Source organism: Dermacentor andersoni, chromosome 8, assembly GCF_023375885.2.
Source record: "Dermacentor andersoni chromosome 8, qqDerAnde1_hic_scaffold, whole genome shotgun sequence".
Classification (NCBI taxonomy): Eukaryota; Metazoa; Arthropoda; class Arachnida; order Ixodida; family Ixodidae; genus Dermacentor; species Dermacentor andersoni.
In genome coordinates this window covers 120463142-120482822 of record NC_092821.1, presented here as the reverse complement: position 1 = coordinate 120482822, position 19681 = coordinate 120463142, and the positions used below count along the sequence as shown (strand labels likewise).

Below are 19681 nucleotides of genomic sequence, written 5' to 3'. Positions count from 1 at the left end.
TAATATTCTTACAGTTGAGCAGCATTCTCTGATAACGTAATGCGGAGTTCTTTCTCAAGGAATGCACGACCGACGCAGCTTTGCTGGTAGCCACTCTCTGCGAGATGAAAACAAGAAAAAGAGAGATAAGATTTTATTGATAAAGTAAGCGAACACATATTCAGGAAAGCAACATTAAATTGAAACGTTTATCCAGAATGAAAAGCACCACAGTGTCCAGTAATAACCCTAAATTGTTGGGCCACGACTGCATGCATCCCCAGCTGTATATTCCAGGAACTGACAGAAAGAATGTCTCTTCGTGAAATTCAATAAATATGAAAAAGTGGCCCGGCATAATGCAATGACCCTATTTCAATTCTATTCCTTTTTGCACTTTGTCAGTGGCGTGAGGGGCTCTCCAGCCACATCTAAACGGGATTGGTCGATCTTGAACGATGGGTGCTAAAAAAAGAATAACATCAAGCAAAAGGGTTCAGTATATTAAAGCAGCATTGATGTTTGCAGCCACATCTAAACGGGATTGGTCGATCTTGAACAATGGGTGCTAAAAAAAGAATAACATCAAGCAAAAGGGTTCAGTATATTAAAGCAGCATTGGTGTTTGGTATTACCAGTCGCTGAACAAAGATATGTTGCACTGAATTGTGCAGAAGGAAGCAGACAGTACAAAAACCAGGAAGGTTCTTGTTCTCTGTATGTCTTCTCTGGGCTGAGCAGCACAATGCATTTCTGTTGCACAAGGTGCAATGTGTGCCTCAAGACAAACAGATACAGCAAACAAACAAACTAATCAGCAAGTGATACACACAGATATACTTACACTGGATTAAAGCTTGTAGCATTGAACACTTGCCTTATTGCGTGCAATATGCTAAGCATATTTGATGAAGGCCCACACTGATCCACTAATCAAAACAGACAGATAGAATGTGTTTCATTATTTCAAGCAATTTCACGTGACATTTACCTGCATGCTCTTGCATTTTATGGGGGTTTCTGATGCCCTATACCACAACAGTAATGCATCCCACATTGAGCTGTGTAAACAAAACGTACAAATTTGCATGCAAATCACTTGTTAGCAAAAAAAAAAAAAAAAAATATTGCGGTCACCTAGAACCCAATGGTTTGAAGACTTGCCTGTTGAAAAAATTTGTTTCACAAGCAATGCACACTATATCAACGATTCAGGAAAGCAATAACAGTGCTCAGTACTATGTATATGCAAGTGCAATCACATTGCCAGATGTATAGTCTAACACCTTCACGGTCTTTTTTGCCTTCTTGGTATTTATGCGTTTCCTAACACATTTGTGGAGCAAGTATCAGTTAATTTCCTTAGCAGAACGGGATACTGAAGGATGATGCCCACGCAAGAAAAAAATGTATACACAGAGAACTGCTTTAAATGTCACCATAGCCTTGTAGCAAGGTTAAAGCTAGTTCATGATGACTACACAAGCCAAGACAGAGGAACTTTAATGAAAAAAAGAAAAGCAGTTGAAGAGATTAGGACACATGTCAGCGCCTTACAGTCACCATATCTGAGGTCATAATGTAATGTGATCACTTGTTGAATGAAATCAATATTATCATAACAACTCTGTCTGCACAAAGAGTTAGCTAAACCGCAGCTGAATTTTAAGCAATATTGGCAGCTCAGAGGTATATATATGTATGTGTGTGACCGACAGACTGCTTACATTAAAGTGGGTAGATATGCAAATACAATGCAAAAGACACGTCGTGTAATGAAAATTGGGTGCGTGCAAAATGATTTTTGGTTAGTTCAAACTTTTAACGCAGAACCGTCATGGTGACAGTAAAGTGCCCAAGGCGTTACTAGCACCGACAAAATGTCCGCGAAAACATTCAACTTGGGCCCGGTTCATTTTCTTTATGTTTCTTATGTATACTCTCTCTCGTTAGCTAAAACCCAGGATCTCCGCAACAAAGTTCTGCCTCCATAATGCTGCTTACCTGCTTCCAGAATAGACGCGGCTCGCTTGTAGTTGTTGAAGGCGAGGTACTCCAGTATGAGTTCATTAATGAGACAGTTCTGTTGAGGCAGTTTAGGAGGCCTGCTGCTTCCCGGTTCCTCTAGAGCCTTCACGATTTCCAAGCGCAAGTTTGCGCGTAATGAAGGAAGCACTCCGTTGCTTTCCAAGATTTCTGTCAAAGCTGAACAAAAGAAAAATGAAACGTTACAAGGCTCATTCTTCGTCCATTTCAGCTAGAGTTTAGAAGAAAGCCGCGATATGTCGTAACGAAACTGGTGAACAAGCGTCAGATGCCGCCTAGCACTGACCTGTTTTTACGTCCTTTTCAGAGCTCATCGTCCAGCACCAGTTAAAGAAAGGTTCAGATCAAGAGGTCTGTAAACAAACAACAAAGACTACGGTATGCTGGAGGGTAGAAGCTGTCACCAGCAGTGCACTTTTAACTTTAAACATCCTCTATGCGGCAGTACATTTTAAATAGGCGCCATTCATGTATACACAACTAAGGCCAACCACTTAGAAGCGCATAAACTGTCATTTTCGTAGCTAAACAAAACAGTAAAAATGTAAGTAAACAATGGTCTATTTGAAACATAAACTAAAATATTAATTAACTTCTTTTAAACTTCTTTTAAAAGTTTCTTCGCGCATACGCTGTAGGTCGGAGAGCAGATTCGGAAATACGACCCTTTCGCTCAGTACAAGCCTACAAATCAGCGCTCTCTATAAACAGTGCGGTCGAAAATGAAAAGTCGGGGACGGTGTTAAATTTCTCGCGCCGCGAGCTCAACCGAAGTCGCTCGCGCTTAGATTTCTCTCCCTAAAGGTTTCCGCTGCCTTCGAGACGAGCCATGCGAGCGAGCTTCAGTTGCGTCAGCGTCCTGCTGCTGTCGTCTCTCGTCGTCGGAACCGCGCGGGTTCAGTCCGAAACCGACGCGCCCGACGTCGAAGATTTCTACCGGAGCCGCTTCGGCGACGGCGACACGTCGCGAATGCGCGTCATTCTGGGCGACACCGAGGGCTGGGTGAACCCGCACGACATGATGGGCGTCGCGTCGAAGTCGTCCTCCGGCAAGCGAGCGCAGCAGCAGCAGCGCTCCAAGTTGAAGAAGAGCTCGGGCGCGCGACCCGAACCCATTTCGGAGGACACCACGACACCCGAAGCGCGGGCGCAGATCTACAGCGAGATCCGGGCCCGCGCTGCCGCCGAGACGTTCAGCCGATACCCGGCGGCGGTGGACGACGAAGTCGAAACGACGGCGAACGAAGAAGGCGAAACTGCGAAAGAAAGCGCCTCGTCGCCGACCGCTTGCAACGCTCAGCAGCGGGGTTGTGACTGCGACTGCAAGGCGATGCGACGCGAGGCGAAAAAGTGCGGCGAGCAGGTGAAACAGCTGCGGCTCAGCCAGGTGCTTGCCGACGGTCAGCATGACCGGGAGTTCATCTACCTCCGACGGCTTGCGCTCAACGTCATCTACAGCGCCAAGTTCGGCGGAGACGAGATGCCGTCGAACGTCAAGTTCGAGATTCTTCTCTCGTCGGACGACGTGAGTGTTTTAGCCATGGTTATCAGTATAGCCGCTGCGAATACAGAGACGATTCCGTGTTATCGGACGCGGCCAGATGTTACCATGGCAACCAATGCGTCGTGATAAATGTGTGTCGCCATGGCGACTAGCACGCCGGCGCAGCCGAAGACCTCGATCGGTCTCGACTCTTACCATGAAGTAACAAACTGCTTATACAAACACAAGGACCACTAAAGGCAAAAGACGAAAGCGGTCAATAATTGGAAGACATTGCTGACGTATCTTTCACATATGACAAATGGAGAGAAAGGTGAAGGCACGTATTGATCAGAAGTGAGCTAATAAAAAAGCCTGCATCGAAGTGTTAATGATTTGACAAGGGGCCTTGTTATCATCATGGCAACAGCTGATTTTCTGGGCAGATTTTTTATTATAGCTTTCCCCCCTCCACACCCACCTGCAGAGTGCAAGGAAGTTAGGTTGTAGTAAAGAATAAAGTGAAGGTGGGTGGAAATTTTCTAAAGGAGGCATTAGACAAGCTCCCTTGTTGCAACGTTGGCTCCAGGCTGAGGATTCCTTAGTTTGTCCGCTGTTAATCAGTTTCTCATAACTTTTGTGCCATTGTCTCGCCTTAGCTGTTGTCTCGCACTAGGCTTCAGCAAACATGCAGGACCATAAACCAGTGTCAGGGTGATAACCGTGCAGATGCGTTTGTTCCTTTGTCGCCTGCGATCCTATTGTAACAGAAAATGTCACAGTGAGCATAGCCTCTGGTGATTGGAGGGCCACTTAATTATTTGGGCAGGCTTCCTTGCTTGGGGTTTTGCAGTAGGTGCGAGAGCCATCTGAACCTTAGGAGGTTGATATCTATGAACTTACTTCCAACCACTAATGTAGTTCACTAGCGTGGCTGCTTGGGCATGTTGGCTGCGCATGTGTTATCTGGAACAGGATTTTGCCTATATATGGGCTTCCGTGCTTCAATATGAACTGTTGTAAGTCAGTGTTCATGTGTTCCATGTCTTTTTCTCGTCCTTGTCTTAATGCGTGCTAAAAGCTCCAATCGCTGATGTAGGTTATCGTAGTGGAATTCTGAAAGAAATTGCTTCTAAAACTCTTATGCCACTTGTTTCGCACCTGTCCACAGGTGGTGACACTTTTCACAGTGTCGAGGGTGTCCTGCTACCCAGTTACTGCGGCCACATCCAACTGGCTATAGGATGCAAAAGCATTCACGCACTGAGGTTTCAGTGCCTGTCAAAAAACCTTGGGTAGTCAAAATTAATCAAAGAAAAGCAGTTAGGTTTATAAGAAGCTTTCTCTTATAGACTCACCGAGCAGACTAATTAAATTTAGTGGAATTCGGGCACTTGGTGTACGCAAAACAGAATCTAAGCTGGAATTCATTTCTTTGCTTTATAACAAGTTTTCACTTTATGATTTGTCTTACTTGTCTCCATTAACAACCAGGTACACCTCTCGCCAGAAAGAAATGCGATTAAGTTTTCTTTTTTTCTACATACAATAATAAACTAGAACCTACCATCACACCTAACATTTGCATTTTGTCATTTTTGTTGCTTTTGGCATTGTGCTGATTATTGTAGGGCTTTTGAGTGTGCGTATTTGTTTATGTTGTAATTATGTCACCATTTAGTTCTCGCTGCTTAGACCTCAATTCTGTTGTATGTACTTAAATAAGAGTTCCCACCCCCATGGTAGCATCTCTCATAGCCAAACTGTGGCTTTGGTACATGACATTCGGTAGAAGTAAAAACAAAAATAGTTAAGCTGAAATTGACACACAGCAAAAGTATGAAGCGTGTAGCTTCGTGGAATAGCTTGCTTGTTTTCTCTTTAAATAGTCTGTCATTGACCGTGCATCTAATTTTCTCTTGTTCACCTATTGCATGGAACTGTTATATTTTTTACTTCCCAGTGGAAGAATTGGTTTGAGAATAGCGCAGATGTCATGTCCCATTTTCTGCTGTCTTTTTATCTTTCTTCTTGGGAAAAATGTCGCAGCATATCGCTTTGTCTGACCGTATCCACTACTGTGGCATGTCGTAAGATCCCCCTTCAATGGCTATCGACAGGTGGCGACATTGGAGAAGCTCGCCACAGACGGCAACTCCAAGTCATCACAGCTGGAGCAGAAGCTGTCCACCATCCTGTCCAGCTCTGTGGTGACGCCGGATGAGCTGCCGCACGGCGCCAATGCACTCCTGGGGCGCCTGGCCCAGGCCTGGGGCCAGACCATGGGTCCCGTGGATGTGCGGCTCGCGGTTCCGACCTGCGCCCTCCTGGGCGTCTTTCTCATCGTAATGATTCGGGGCCGCCCGTGGAAGGTGTTCATCTTCATGGGAGCCTTCTACTTCCTTCTGCTCAGCTTCGTTTGGCACTGGGCCCTCTGCTACCAGGTGATCAACTTCAGTCAATCAGTTGACTTTCTTTATCTTCCAAAACGAAGGTGGAAAGTTCTATGGCATTAGGGCAAAAGGCTTCAGGTCAAAAGAAAGAGATGGACACTAACCAAAAAGACATTGTTAATAAGTTAGATATGTTGGCTTGCATACAGAAGCCTTGTTACCTAATACTTATTACCTTTGTCTAATATTTATTAACATTTTTTTGGTTAGCATTCTTCTCTTTCTTTTGACATTAATTTACTACCTAACCAGACAAGATGTGGTCAAACCGTAGATTTTAAAGAAGGCTGCGTGTAGTACAGTGTGTTAAGAAAAAAAACTTTCTGATGAAATCTGCACCCGAGTTCCACGGAACTCAGTTTTGAGCCGCCTTGGCATTTTGCAAAGCCATTAGCTAAAGCTTTGTCTTCAGAGGAAGCTTTAGCTCGGGGCCACTTACAATTTCCCTACTTGATAAACACGTGTATATATAGGAATGCTCCGATTTGGCAGAAATTTGTTGAGTTCTGCGGACTCTGAAACAGTTTAGGATTTGGGGTCTCAGATAAATTCACAGCTGTAGCTCTGCAATGAAAAACGAGTATGGCAATGCATCGAGCTGCATTAAGTGGGATGTCCGAGACTGCCAAAACTAGATGTACTGGATGGTTCTCTTAAATATAGGGCTAGTCTGCGCGTAATGGTAAGTTTGCAGCCTTCGTGTAAGCAATGTAATGATTTCACTTAAGACATTGCCACATTTGCTACCGAATATTACGTGTGCCATGGGGCCCTCTATTCTAAATAATTCAGCTTTGTATGCGAACTATACAAAATTACTCTATCATGCTTGTTATACACATACAGTTAAACCTCGACGATATGACGAAGTCAGTAAAATTGGCACTTTACTTTGTTATATCGGAATTTTGCTGTATCGATATTCGATGCATTGTGCAAATAAGTAGTCACCAACAGATTTTTGTTACATGATAGGTGCTCAAAATTTTCTACATTTAGGGCTATTGCAAAAAATCAATTTCAATTAAAGAAATTATTTTGTTGAATTTGAGAGGCAGCGACCCAATATAGGGTTTCATGGCGCGTTGACAATATCTCCACATTGGCAGTGCAAAGCATAGCCTGCAGAGCTTTCCTCTCCACTCCGCCACGGTGGCTGTTAGTGTCACTGGCAGTGGGATGATGCTATCGTGAAGAGCGCCGGCAGAGGGGGAGCAAACACTTTGTCTGCCTCTTGCTTCGATGCATCTCTGAACCTCAAGCTTATGCGACCTCAAGCACTAAACGTGTGGTAACACAGCACAGATGCAGCCCCAGCCATCTCGTCTGGCCTGTCTTTGCGCCTGCCACAGATAGGGTCTACGGGCCGTGTATGCGCTCAGCTGCATCAACAGCCATGCGCAGCCATGATCAGCCTAGAGGAGATGTGTGCTCATTTGCCATAAGACCTCCGTTTTTACGCATGGCAACTGGCTGGCTTTGGAAGCCTGTGGGTTAAATAATATTTCGTGTTTGTCCGCTTTAGAGGCTCCAATTGATGCACTTTACATAATTGTGATATCTTATTCTGGTATGAAGTTAGAGATTGGCTAACATTATGCTTCATCAAAAAGAGAAACTCCTATGTTTGGCAAGTTTTTGTACTTCAAAACTCGCATTAGCAACGCCACAATTCCACATAAGCCGTAAACTGACATCATATTTGTTCGGTTTAGACACTGATAGTAAGTTCACTTCACAGACTCGCTATATAATATCTAATTTTGGGGCAGAGTTACAGATTAGCAAACATTATGGTTAATTAAAAAACAAATGGATTTAATTCTTGTAGAAGAATTCTTGTAGAAGAATTGAAGACCCGATTAAAGGTATGCTCTGAACAGGCTCTGCATTCTCTTCCAAGTGCAACAAACCTCATCGAAATTGCCCCAGCTGTTTCCACACATTATGAGGTCTTTGATCCTGTGTATCTATATAGGTGCTCTGAAGATAAATGCGTTTGTTAAGATGAAATGTCTGATAAGCTGAACTGTTCAGGGACGTCCAGTTTAGTTTCCCATAGATTGAGTGACGTTTGTGGAGTAGCCCCGAGTCTGAGCTTCGTGTTCCAAGCCATTCGTGTGCTTTCCTTCATCCTATTGGACACCTGCTTTCAGTGGGTCAACTGAACTGGTGCGAGTCCCCCACACTCCTTGTATGAATGAAGGAACCGTTGGTGTCAGACAAACAACAGCTGTTCCACCAGACCTCACCGGCTGAGTTCGTTGTTGCTGGTACACTTGGTCACACACTGCAGCGAAGGTCAGACGCTCGGTCAGACACTGCAAGCCGAGTTGTTCTAGGCAAGTAATAATTGTTCATTTTGCTAGCCCACAGGATGCTACACGTGCAATACCTTGCCGACCAAGTGCGCGAGCAAGACCCCACCCCTTAAAGGCGCAGCTATCACGGTCGTTCCTTCTTGGTTTCAGTGATTCCGATCACTTGCGGAAGGCACACAGCCTGGCAAATTCACTCGCAGGCTCCACACAAGACACAACACATTCTTTAGATAAAGGGCGACATTGTAGAGCCTTGTGGTATGGCACATTCAAGAAACCTTTGTGCGTGATTGGCCCCAGTTGGTGGAACCCGTCTCGGTCCCAACACTTCCTTGGTGTTGTGCGTGGACAGTAGGTCAAAACAACTTGCCACTGGCATCCAAGGTCTGTGTGGGGAGGGCAGTTCTTTCCAGTTCTACAAAGAGGCGCCACCCGTGGCCCATATCAAAGACCCCGACCCTCTTCTACAGTGGTTGCCGCTGCTGTTGGACCGAATCTCACCCGTAATGATCACTACTCTCTGGCGTTCATGACCTTGTCGCCCGAAGATGTTCACTAACTGTGTTATGCAAATTCGCTGGCACTGGCACCATGCAGATTCCATCCCGAGATAGTCAGGGCCCCTTGTTTGGTGCCAGTGTGTAGTTCCGGGTTTGAACCCTGAGCAACTGCTCCCCGTCAAACCTGCCATCCTGTTCGTCCCATTTCTTGGCTGGGGTGCTGTTGCTGGTCGGTGGGTCATGTGAATGGACACGAGTTCCCAAAAGTTCACTTAAACTAAGGGTGTGCGAGTGTTCGAAATTTCGAATATGAATCGAATACTCGTTGCTATTTGATTCTTATTTAATTTAATGATCACTATTCAAAGTTGTCAAACTTTTGTTTTATTCAAACACTGGAAGGGACAACAACAGTTGTTGCAATCTACTGGGAGAAAGACTGATGCAAGTGGAGACACGCCTGCATGATTATGGTACAGGAAAACACTGGCTGTTACCCGGAGAAATCAGCTTCCATGTGACTGCACGCAGGAAGTTACTCCTACGCAATTGTTTCCAGTAATTAAATTATGTCTTGCCCTAGGAAGCCTAGAAATTTGGTTTACACAATTTATTATTTGGCCATTCCTAGCATGTTTGGACTCTTTTAACAATGTACGGTTCTGTAGTATTCCACATAACTTTCGACCAGCTCTACGTGCATCTAAGGATGTGCTGTTACTTTATTTCATTACTCTCATTGTCATGGTGCACCAGGTGCTATAATCCCTTCTTTGTTTCTCCTTTTGTTCTGGGACAGACTACAGAACTTTTTGTACTTCAATTTGTTTAAAGATTAAAAGTATTCGGTAATCGATTTGATGTGTGAAAGTGGTCTATCTGGAATTGTATCTAAATATATGAGAAAGTTTCGTCATTCGGACGTTTTTAGTTTAAACTGAATCTCTGGGAAGTCCAAAAGATTTTTTTTATAGCCCCTCACATTAATCACAAAGGGAGCGTACTGTTCTTGAGCATGTATAGTGTGGCTACTTAAAACAAACAATTCTGGCAAGCGTAAGTGTAACTGCACACTCGCCGCTGTCTTGTCTCGTTTTGGGGACAGCTGGAGCATGCGCGAAGAGATGCGTACATCTCGCGGAACGTGGTTCCGCCTGAGCACTGCCAACCGGGCTACAGCCCCGGCTGGATCCAGCGGATTCTGGGACGCGAAAGCGGCGCGGACTGTGACAAGTACTACGAAAGCCTGCACATTGACCCTGTGTGGCAGGTAAGATACTGAATTGAATTTTGTTAACCGACACAAGGTAAGCAAAAGGAGCGTCGCATGACGGTCTGGACCTCTCGTTTGTCCCTTTAAATGAAAGTCTTCAATCTTGAAACCCTAGTAAGAATACTCGCACGCCTCAGAGCGCCCCGACTCATTTACTTAATAGCTTTTCCGTTAAACCATGTTATGGTTTTGCTTCCTAGGAGCTGCATATGTCGTGACGCAGAAGGCGGTCACTTGGAAGCAGAGCGTTGTGATGTATTGGCACTTACCTCAACTTGCTCGGTTGTCCGCCATGTTGCTGCGTCAAACTGTGCAATGGGTAATAGCATAGCAGACGACTGGGTGAGTCAGAGTGAGTGCCAAAACACCTGAATGCTCTGCTGCTACACGACCCCCTTCTGCGTCATAATGTCGCAACACACGAATAAAAAGCATGGCTCGCAGAAAAGCCGTTAATCGTACCTCATTTTTGTCACTTTGAGGCTTGCTATACTCGGGGACGGGTTTCTGCGGCTATGGAGGGAAAGCTAAGGGGGCTTCTGCACTTATGTTACCGCGCCAAGCAGTCCGCCAGCGTTTGACAGTGCTTTTGGCTGCTCGGAACTGACGCTGAATCGACCCAGCTTCCACGTGCGACGGTTTCGTGTTTGCCCAGAGGCGGAAGGGGAAAGCCGCAAAATAAGTAAACGTTTACATTCAGTGGTGTGTTTTATCTTATTTAACTGTTGCTAATAAGGTGTCTATGTTTTCTCTTCCCTTACTTAAACTAATGCGGATGAAAACACGGGACTCTTTTCAGAAGTGCTCTCACTTATGCGCGCTTTGCCTCCGTAGCTTTCTCTTCATTGCCACAGAAAGTTGTCTGCGAGTATAGTATGTTTTTCCAAGATTTCAAGGTCAAGGACCTTCATTTAATGCAAAAATATGAAAAGTTATAAATGTTATGTCAGTACTCCTTCAAGAAATACATGCACATCGGCATTTTGTGTATCTAGTTTTAGCAGTACTATATATATATACAAACAGCACTGCATAATTCTTACGTCCCTTGGAGCTGAAGGAAAGATGCTCGACTCTAATACTGACACCATAGACTAAATAGTCGCTAATTATGCATGGTTAGCAGCATTGCAGCAACTGTCAGTTTGAAGGTGAGCTATGGAAAAATTACTAAGTTAAGCGGTATTATTGTATTGGTAGTTCTGCAATGCCACTAAGAAAAATATTGATTTTAGTGCAACAGAATGATGGCGTTATACGACACCACTACTGTTCAGTCAGACTCACTCCACCATAGTGATGACAGATGGCACCACCGTTCCATTACAGCGAAATTGATCCATTGAATGGCGTTACCACAGACTACACACACTTCTGCTTTATTGTGGTGGTTATTGTGATTTAACACCACAATTGTGGTGTTAAACTGCAACGTGCGATCTCCGCAAAATTTCAGTGGAAACTCACCAGTGGTTTAACTGGAACAGACACGTTGTGCTGGTGCTTCTATTTGTGAAATGCTCAGTATTATGGTAAAAAACTATTGCTAAAAGAAGCCTTCATGTCAAAACTAAGTTGATCTGAGCCTTCATATTGAAACTGGTCAGTCCCTTAACGCTAATTTGGTGCTTCTCTTAATGGCCGACCCCACTGTACATGCATTGTCGGCATGCCTTCACGTTCATCGCAGGTCAATCCACTGTTCGTGTTGACCGAGTTGTTGTCCAGGGCCCTCTTCAACCCGTTGTCCAACCTTGGCACTGCGCTCGGGCAGTTCGCGCGAAACTTCGCCGAGCACCAGACCTGGTGGAGCATGCTCAACAACGTCGTGAACCTCATCTGCATCGGCGTCCTAGGTCTGTTTGCAGCCATGATCTTCATGAAACTGTTCATCTTCTTCCTCACGACATTCTACTGGAACGGACCGGAGAAGCCGAGACGTCAGCGGGTCGAGGAGGTGTCAGAATCCGAGCTGAGTCGGTCGGCCCCACTGCGCCATGATGGTAGGCCACTGCAAGAGTCATTTCCCAGCCGCCAGGAGACGGAGGCTGCGGAAGATGACGTTTCGTACGAGGAAAGCAATGAAGAGGATGATGAAGAAGAAGTTGATGGCAAGGCTGGAGGGGACAGTTGGCTCAAAGAGGAAGATGAGGCGACGTTGGGTAAAACCTGACTTGTTGGAGAAGCAGCTAGATAGGTGTGTGTGTGTGCCTTGGAAAAATTTTTTTAGCATCTAGTTCAGAAATGAACAGCGTTTCGTGATAATGTTCAAATGTTCCTTTTTATCCCCATTCCTTACACATCATAGTGCACCTCTGTCACCTCGGCTTTGCACCCATGCTCGAGCCCATTCTTGAATCTCTAATTTAAATGCTCTTCGCACATTGTGCCAACTATGTAGCCCCGTTTATAGATCCCAAATATGTTGTTCAGTCTTACACACCAAAGCTTGTATAACACCAACTTGTACACTACTTTCAACTGAAGACAGACTGAATAGGCATGTAGCTGTTATTGATTCATGCTTTCTTAAGTGTAGGTGTAAAAGCAGCATAAAGTAGTTTTGAAACATGTGAAGGTAGCTGTCGGGGCTAAATGCTCAGTTGTGACAAGAAAGAAGTAACTGTGATGAACCATGGGTTTGCAGCAGTCCTCAAGAGACACCCCAGAGATCAGTCTCCGCTGTTGGTTGAAAGACACGTGGTTAAAATCAGCTTAGCTGCCTCCTTTTCTTCAGCCTTCTGTGTATATAATTTGGTTTTTCACTGGATGTCCTGGTGATCATCGCCGGTGATTTAGTAGGCCGACACCGCGAACAGAGGCTGAACGTTCCTGATAATGCCTTTCGCAAACCAGGAATAGCATTAACTGCGCAAGTCGCGGTAGATTTCTGGAAAGCTTTTGATGCACAAGTTGCAAAGCTGTGATGTCACCTGTGTCGGTGTGGACAGTGTCAGTGCCTTGATCGCTGCTGGCAATAGACTGCTCAAGTGAAGCGAACAACGTCGAAGACTATGGAAGCGGGAAGCCACTGACTATGTCATAACAATGGCATGCTGACATGCCCTGTACGTAGCATGTATTGCAAGAGAAAAAGCCTACATAATTCAAGTGATAAGCAAAGATGGTCGTGACTGCTCCACCATTGCTACAACCAACGTGTGTTATTCTGTGTGTCTGCACTTCCATTACACGGAAGTGGGAATCGACTCCTCACTGACGCTATTGGACAAGGTTCTCAACACCACCCACCCCACCTAAACCCGTGCTTTACCTTCCTCAGCGATTTTGTCTCGCTTTATGCCCCTCTGTAGTCACATGAGCATACTAGATCATTCTTCTGTGTTGTGCGTGCATGTGCATAGCCTGTATGGCTGGCGCTAGTTTTTGGCTTTTCATCTTTTTGTTGCGATAGCAATGACGTGGAAACTCCAGGCGCGTTCTTGCCGTCGGCATCGCCGTCACGGCGATGTTCCGTATAAAGTCCAAGGGCGATAACACTGTCGCCATATGCTGTATGTGCAAGCGAAAGCATGCGAGGGGAGCCGACAATCGCGGCTCAATCTGGCGCGTGAAAGGGAGGAGAGCCGAGAGGAAACATGCGATCTTCCAACATGTGAAAGGCTGTGTGTGTGGAGAGGGGGAGGGTTGTTTTCTGGCAGCAACTGCGATTTCGCTGCAGCGCACAAGGGAAACCGATGATCACTGCTCATTCTCACATGCACAAAGGAGTACAGAGTCCGGGAGGCAGCATGAAAAGGAGGGGGGGGGGGGGGAAGGGGTCCAACTCCGGCAGCAACTGCGTACTGTGTGCAGCTACACAGGGTGGCGCACACCATATCTTTAAAGCAATCTGCAAGCGGCTCATATCGATGTGCATGCTGTGCTCTTGCCACCCAGTTTGCACTGAAGCGAAAGACAGCACGAAGGTCACTTTGCTCGCTGCTGCGCTTACTCATGCTAGCATTTTGACAGCGAGTGTCAGCGGTCATCAAGTGTGATGAGCCGATGTTTGCCAGGGCGCACTGACACCATGCTTGTTAATTTAGTTAGTGAGCGAATGCTTCCAAGTTTGTACAGCCAATAAATCTACTATCCTTACTTCGTATAGCTTACTAATTTGCTATCGCAATCGATGCTTTGCCTTTCGGATGAAACTGCAATCTTTCTGAAAGTGAAGTCGACAGATGACAACATTGTTTTGTTACATTAGACTTGCGTTAATTCGACTCTTGTTCATTCTATTCCGAGCGACGGTCGCGGCTGGTAGCTGTACATTTCTATGGGCAGAAACTTTCGCCATTTCGATCCTGAAACTGTCCTTTGCCGCATGCCCCTAACCTCAATATTGACCCTAATGGTGACCCTAATTGTGACCTCAATAGTGGCAGTGTCTTTTTGGTAGTGCTTAGAAGGCAATGAATGCATCCAAGACACAGAATTTCCCACCGGAAAGGGCCATTTTCGACCAATTTCGGAGCGAAAATGGCAGCTCGAAACAGAGAGCTTTATAATAGCTTATCTTACTGTTACCAATAGCGGCTGCCACGTGTGTGCATATGCATGGAGTTTACCACGCTTCAGCAAGATTACTGGGAAGTGCTAGGCTGCCTGCTTCGATGCTAATTTGCGCATGCTACTTCTCTTTCGTATCAAGAAAAAATGGTAAAATAAGCCACCGATTAGTTTCATCCAGAGTACAATGTATCCGTGGTTGCTTAGTGGCTATATTGTTGGCCTGCTAAGCACAAGGTTATGGGATCGAATCTCGGCCACCGTGGCCGCATTTCGATGGCAAAATGCGAAGACACCTGTGTACTTAGATTTATGTGCATGTTAAAAAAAAAAAAAAAAAAAAAACAGGTGGTCCAAATTACCAGAGTACCCAACTCTGCCGTGCCTCATAATCAGATTGTGGTTTTGGCATGTGAAACCCCATAATTTGATTTTTTTGTTTTGTTTACAATGTATAAGCGATATGTTGTCATTATCGAGATCATTTGTTTGATTTGACACGGCTAGGCCTACAGGGGCGACACTGAGGCGGGAAAGCGAATCAATACCCCCTTTCCCACTTCTCCAAATATGCCTAGAGCCATTGTTTAAGTAAGTTATTCTCTCTCTGTGTCGATTTACACCTAGCAGGTGAAACCACAGAACTGCACTGCGGTGATCAATGCTGAATTTTGTGGCACCAGCTGCGTGGTAAAAATTTGCAGAAAGCTGGTTATTTGTGTCATTGCAGTATAAATGCAGCCAGCAACAAAAGCTTTCGGAGTACGGAATTTGTGAGACAAAAAATAATTTCTAGGACTTCACCACTCGTCCTGGAGTTAGCTACACAATGTGCTGGTCGTGTGGAGAAATACTACCCACTGCACATTGCGATTTGAGAAAGGACGCATTGGCTGCAGCAAGATTATTTTTTCAGGTCAGTGAACTAAAAAAAAAAAAAATTTGCTACAGGGTGTATCTGCAGTGGCAGCTAGTTTACCCATCAAGCTTCAGGCACAACCTTTTTTGAACGTATACAGGGCACTGTATACGTTCACATACGCGTATGTGAACCTTCACGTATGTGTGTGTGTAACCTTCACGTATGTGTATGTGTAACCTTCACGTATGTGTATGTGTAACCTTCACGTATGTGTCGTCTGACTGTGTGGTATGGTTGCCGTGGTGCTCTTGATACCCTGGAGTTCTAGATCGCAAGCGTGAGAGTTGGCATTCACCAGGACAGTGGGACGTACGACACACCATAGGAACTCTCTTAAAGGAGTACTGACATGATGACTCCGCAATTATGCTGTGAAGCCTCAATTACTCGAAAGCGCCACAGATTATTGATTACAGCACCTCTTATACGACCTGTTTAAAATGTGCAGCTGGCGCAACGTGGCTTCGGATGTGAAGGAGACTCATCATACCACCAAAAGTGGAGGTGGCGCTTTCGCGATTTCGCGAAGAACTTCAGAGCCAGCTTGTCAGCCTGGTGCGTTCGTTGAGGGCTGTACAATGTCCATGTCGCCCAAAAATGTCAAATCAGTTCTTTCAATTGTTCGCTCCTCTTGGAAACGCAGGGGAATATGCTCCCCTCTTTGTCTTGCTGTGTGCTGAAAGGACTCTGCTTTTGGCAGCACGAGTATAGTGTGTACGTGAGATGAGTCTCCATAGCTGTGCTGCGCTTGGTGCATGCTTTGAAACGGTCGCACTAAAAGGTAATGTAACTTTTTGTTGTGCTCTCGGGGAATCGAGGCAACATAGCATAGCTATTGACCCCAACGGCTATCGAATAAAGCAATGAAAACAATAGAAAGATTTTCCGTCTGTGCTCCTCTAAACAGCCTGTAGCCAGCCTGACTGTCACAGGCAACGTAGCCCGTATGCTTTTGACCTACAGTGTACATTGCTCCACCCAGTTTTCAAAGGAAGCTGTTTGTGATATTATATGCACGTCACATAATGAAGGCTGCAGTGAAGACCGCAGAAAATGGTGTCGACACCATGTTGAGTGCCTATCGAAAGCATGCAATGTAACGTGCGCATTGTGGGGCTGTGATTGACCCATGACTATTGTCCGAGTGGAAGCTACAGCTAAATAAAGAAATGCTTCCTGTCCTAGATTGGCTCTGTGATCATCTTGGCCAGCAGTTTAGTATAGACCAGAATTGGTCACTTCCGGCCACCTGTTTGGAGCACCCCAGCTGTCGGCGCAGGCTGCGCTGGAGTGCCACTTTGACGGCAGAACAGCCAACGACAAAGCCATGGCGAGTGAGCACTGGTGGCAAGCATGTGATAAGGACAAGCCGTGCGTCATTGTGGTTATTTTGTTCTTTCCGCCAGTTCTCGCAGTCCCCGGCAAAAGACGGCGACCCCTTAGAAGCGCTGCAAGTTCTGTATAATAGCTAAAAAAAACTGTTGTCACAGTTCAGGTTTGTCGCATCTCAGATTGAATGGCACCGAAAGGAAAGCTTCCATTCGCTGTGACACTGCAGCTGTTCATGTATTGTACAAACTTTGGAGGCGTTAACAACAACGCAGTCTGTGCTCGCTCGCTCATTTATTTGTAATATACTAAAGACCAATAACCAAGCAGATGGGCAAAATCGATACAACAATCAATACATTTGAACAGTAGGCGGGGGTGCAAAATTCCGATAGGTGACAACTGTGCCGCAGTAACAGAAATGACTTGTGTGCTTATCACTAAAATACTAAATCTCGAAGTTGTTGAAAAAAAATGGTATGAGATAAAGAAGAAATAACGCATTTGATACATTTGGACAAGCAGGCAAGGGCACAAGAGTCTGATAGGTGACAACCATGTTACTGCAAACAGAAACAACTCTCATTTGCTTATTGGTAAAACAATAAATGTAGAAGATGTTGCACTAAACTGCAGTTTTTGGCACAATAAGACACTGTAAGCATGTACCTGTATAAAAGCTCAAGTGTCGGCACATGAAACACGTTTATCAAAATCGGGAATACCACACTATGATGACGTTGGATGACATTGCATTCCACTAGCCGACTGTCCGCAGAAAGGTGCGTTTAAAGAGGTTGGTACTTGCAAAGTATGGTGCAAAGAAAAAAAGAACGCCTCAATAGCCCAGCTGCTAAGGCACATTCAAGGTCAGCATGCACAACTGCTCCAAGTGCTAGTTAACAAATTAAAAAATGTGTCTGTTTTGCCTGAAGGTCGAAGGACAGTGTTGGCAAGGTTCTGTGCTGTGCTTGAACTTTCTGGAAGGTGTTCAATAAAAAAATAATTGTAAAGAAACTACACATGGATGCTGCACGTTGGCGTAATGTAACGTGCAAGTAATTCCTGCCTGGCGAAACGTGCCACCCCTTTCTCGCCGCACCAGCAGCACCAGATGGGTTCAACCTATTCTAACCAAAAAGAACATATTTATGGGACGCTGTGTGGTCTACACAGACACGGCAATTAATCCAAGAGGACAAATAGTTTTCCCGAGTCCGACACACCCCAAGATCCAAGCTACAGCTACAGCTATGCAGTGAATTTTTCAGATCCCTTATTATTTGAGCTGTAGGCTATACACAATGAGACAGAAACCCTAGTCAGGTTGCTTAACGTCAACAAAGCCCACATCTATACTGACAGCCTCAGTGCAGCTCAAACGGGTAAAATACTTTGTGTATTTGTGAGCAGATTCACAAAATTCACAAGGCTTTACATGTCAAGGCTACTACTGTCCAATGGGTGCAGGTGCATGGTTGTGACCACTACAGCGACCTTGCTGATCGCAATGTTCACTCTTTCCCGACACCTGTAACTCTTCCTCTCCCCTTTCCCTATGATCCCCGGTCAGTTCTCACGACCCGAAAATCTATCCTCCGGCAGGACACGCATGCCCTCATCCCCTGGCGTGTCTGCTCTGTTCCCAACAATCTTTTGAGTGAAGGAAATCTCTCTGCGGAGACTTAAGGCTGTGGCGACTTTTACACCAGCCATCACTTGTGCTCGGGATCAACCATGTGAGGGCGAAGTCCAGTGCCCGAAGTGTTCCACTCCTTCATCGGCAGCGGATGCCCACCATCTACATTGAACGTGCCTCACGACAAAGACTGTCCGTGGAAGAGTAATTAGGGGTGCGAAGTTAAGAACTGACCATATATGAAGGATGAATCATGAACAACACTTTCTATACGCCACTTTTGTTGCAGCTGCACGAAACTGGCCTTCATGCTTACATTTAATGTCATCCTAAAGTCATGCCACGATGGCAACCCAAGCAGGAAAAGAAAAAAAGAAATTATTTTCTCGCACTTAGATTGTGCATGGGATGAAATTGACGGGACACCGTTGGCGTTAGTCGGCACGTGGTGAAATATTAGGCAGTGTCAGGCTCAGACCGGAGCATACACGCGGCTGCTCAGCAGGAACATTGGTGTGCTTATAGTGTGCATGTGTGTGTGTGTGCGCGCACATGCACCCACAACGCTCGTGCCAGAAGCAGAAGACTTCTAGAACGCTGCCCTTTGCTCTGCTATGGAGGCAATTGAGCACAGCATTGATGGTGCATCCACTCCACTTTGTCGTTCTGGTGACAAAATGCACTCTGCGTCTCTGCAGACCCGTCTGACTTCCTGTGCTCAAACTGCACCTGCACCATCAGCGAGACAGCACGACAGTGGCGGCGGCGTGAATGCGCCTCGTGTGTCCGCATTATTGCCGTCACAGTCACAACAACAAATTCGAGACGAGTACTTTTTTATTCCGCACATTTCTTCTTCTAATTAACACCGCACTGCTTCAGAGACGAGATCATTAGGCAAACTTTCTATCGGGGTCAAGACAAATCTATTTGCAGCTCGAGGGAGAGCTCTTGAATGTTTCTAGGCATGTCACTGGTGCCAATGGATGAGTTGCATCAAGGTGCAAGCTTGTTGATTTGCCAACTTAAAAATTACCGGTTTGCATATCTTAGTCACTTCATTGTTTACGATATCTTAGTATGTCTTACATTAGTGGTATAATCACCTTCAGTCGCATTATACGTAATTTGTTGCACCTGTTAGCCTGTAGATGTACGCAAAAGTAAAGCCGAAGTCGTCGTGGGTAAACAGCTGCTTACTTATTCTGAATACTAAAAAGA

The 19681-nt window shown here is 45.4% G+C and overlaps 1 protein-coding gene across 1 annotated transcript; it reads left to right on the top strand.

The window, feature by feature from the left end:
• Positions 1-2341: 2341 nt before the first annotated feature.
• Positions 2342-16678, top strand: LOC126529104 (uncharacterized). Its single transcript, XM_050176706.3, has 4 exons — positions 2342-3550; positions 5629-5952; positions 9888-10052; positions 11746-16678. Exons 1-4 carry the CDS (start codon positions 2855-2857, stop codon positions 12226-12228), a joined length of 1668 nt encoding a protein of 555 aa, XP_050032663.1. The 5' UTR covers positions 2342-2854; the 3' UTR covers positions 12229-16678.
• Positions 16679-19681: the final 3003 nt, after the last annotated feature.

Coding starts and splice junctions, on each gene's coding strand:
- LOC126529104 (XM_050176706.3), top strand. CDS start 2,855: ATGCGAGCGAGCTTCAGTTGCGTCAGCGTCCTGCTGCTGTCGTCTCTC. Junction 5,953..9,887: donor ACTGGGCCCTCTGCTACCAG/GTGATCAACTTC, acceptor TTTTGGGGACAG/CTGGAGCATGCGCGAAGAGA. Junction 10,053..11,745: donor ACATTGACCCTGTGTGGCAG/GTAAGATACTGA, acceptor CGTTCATCGCAG/GTCAATCCACTGTTCGTGTT.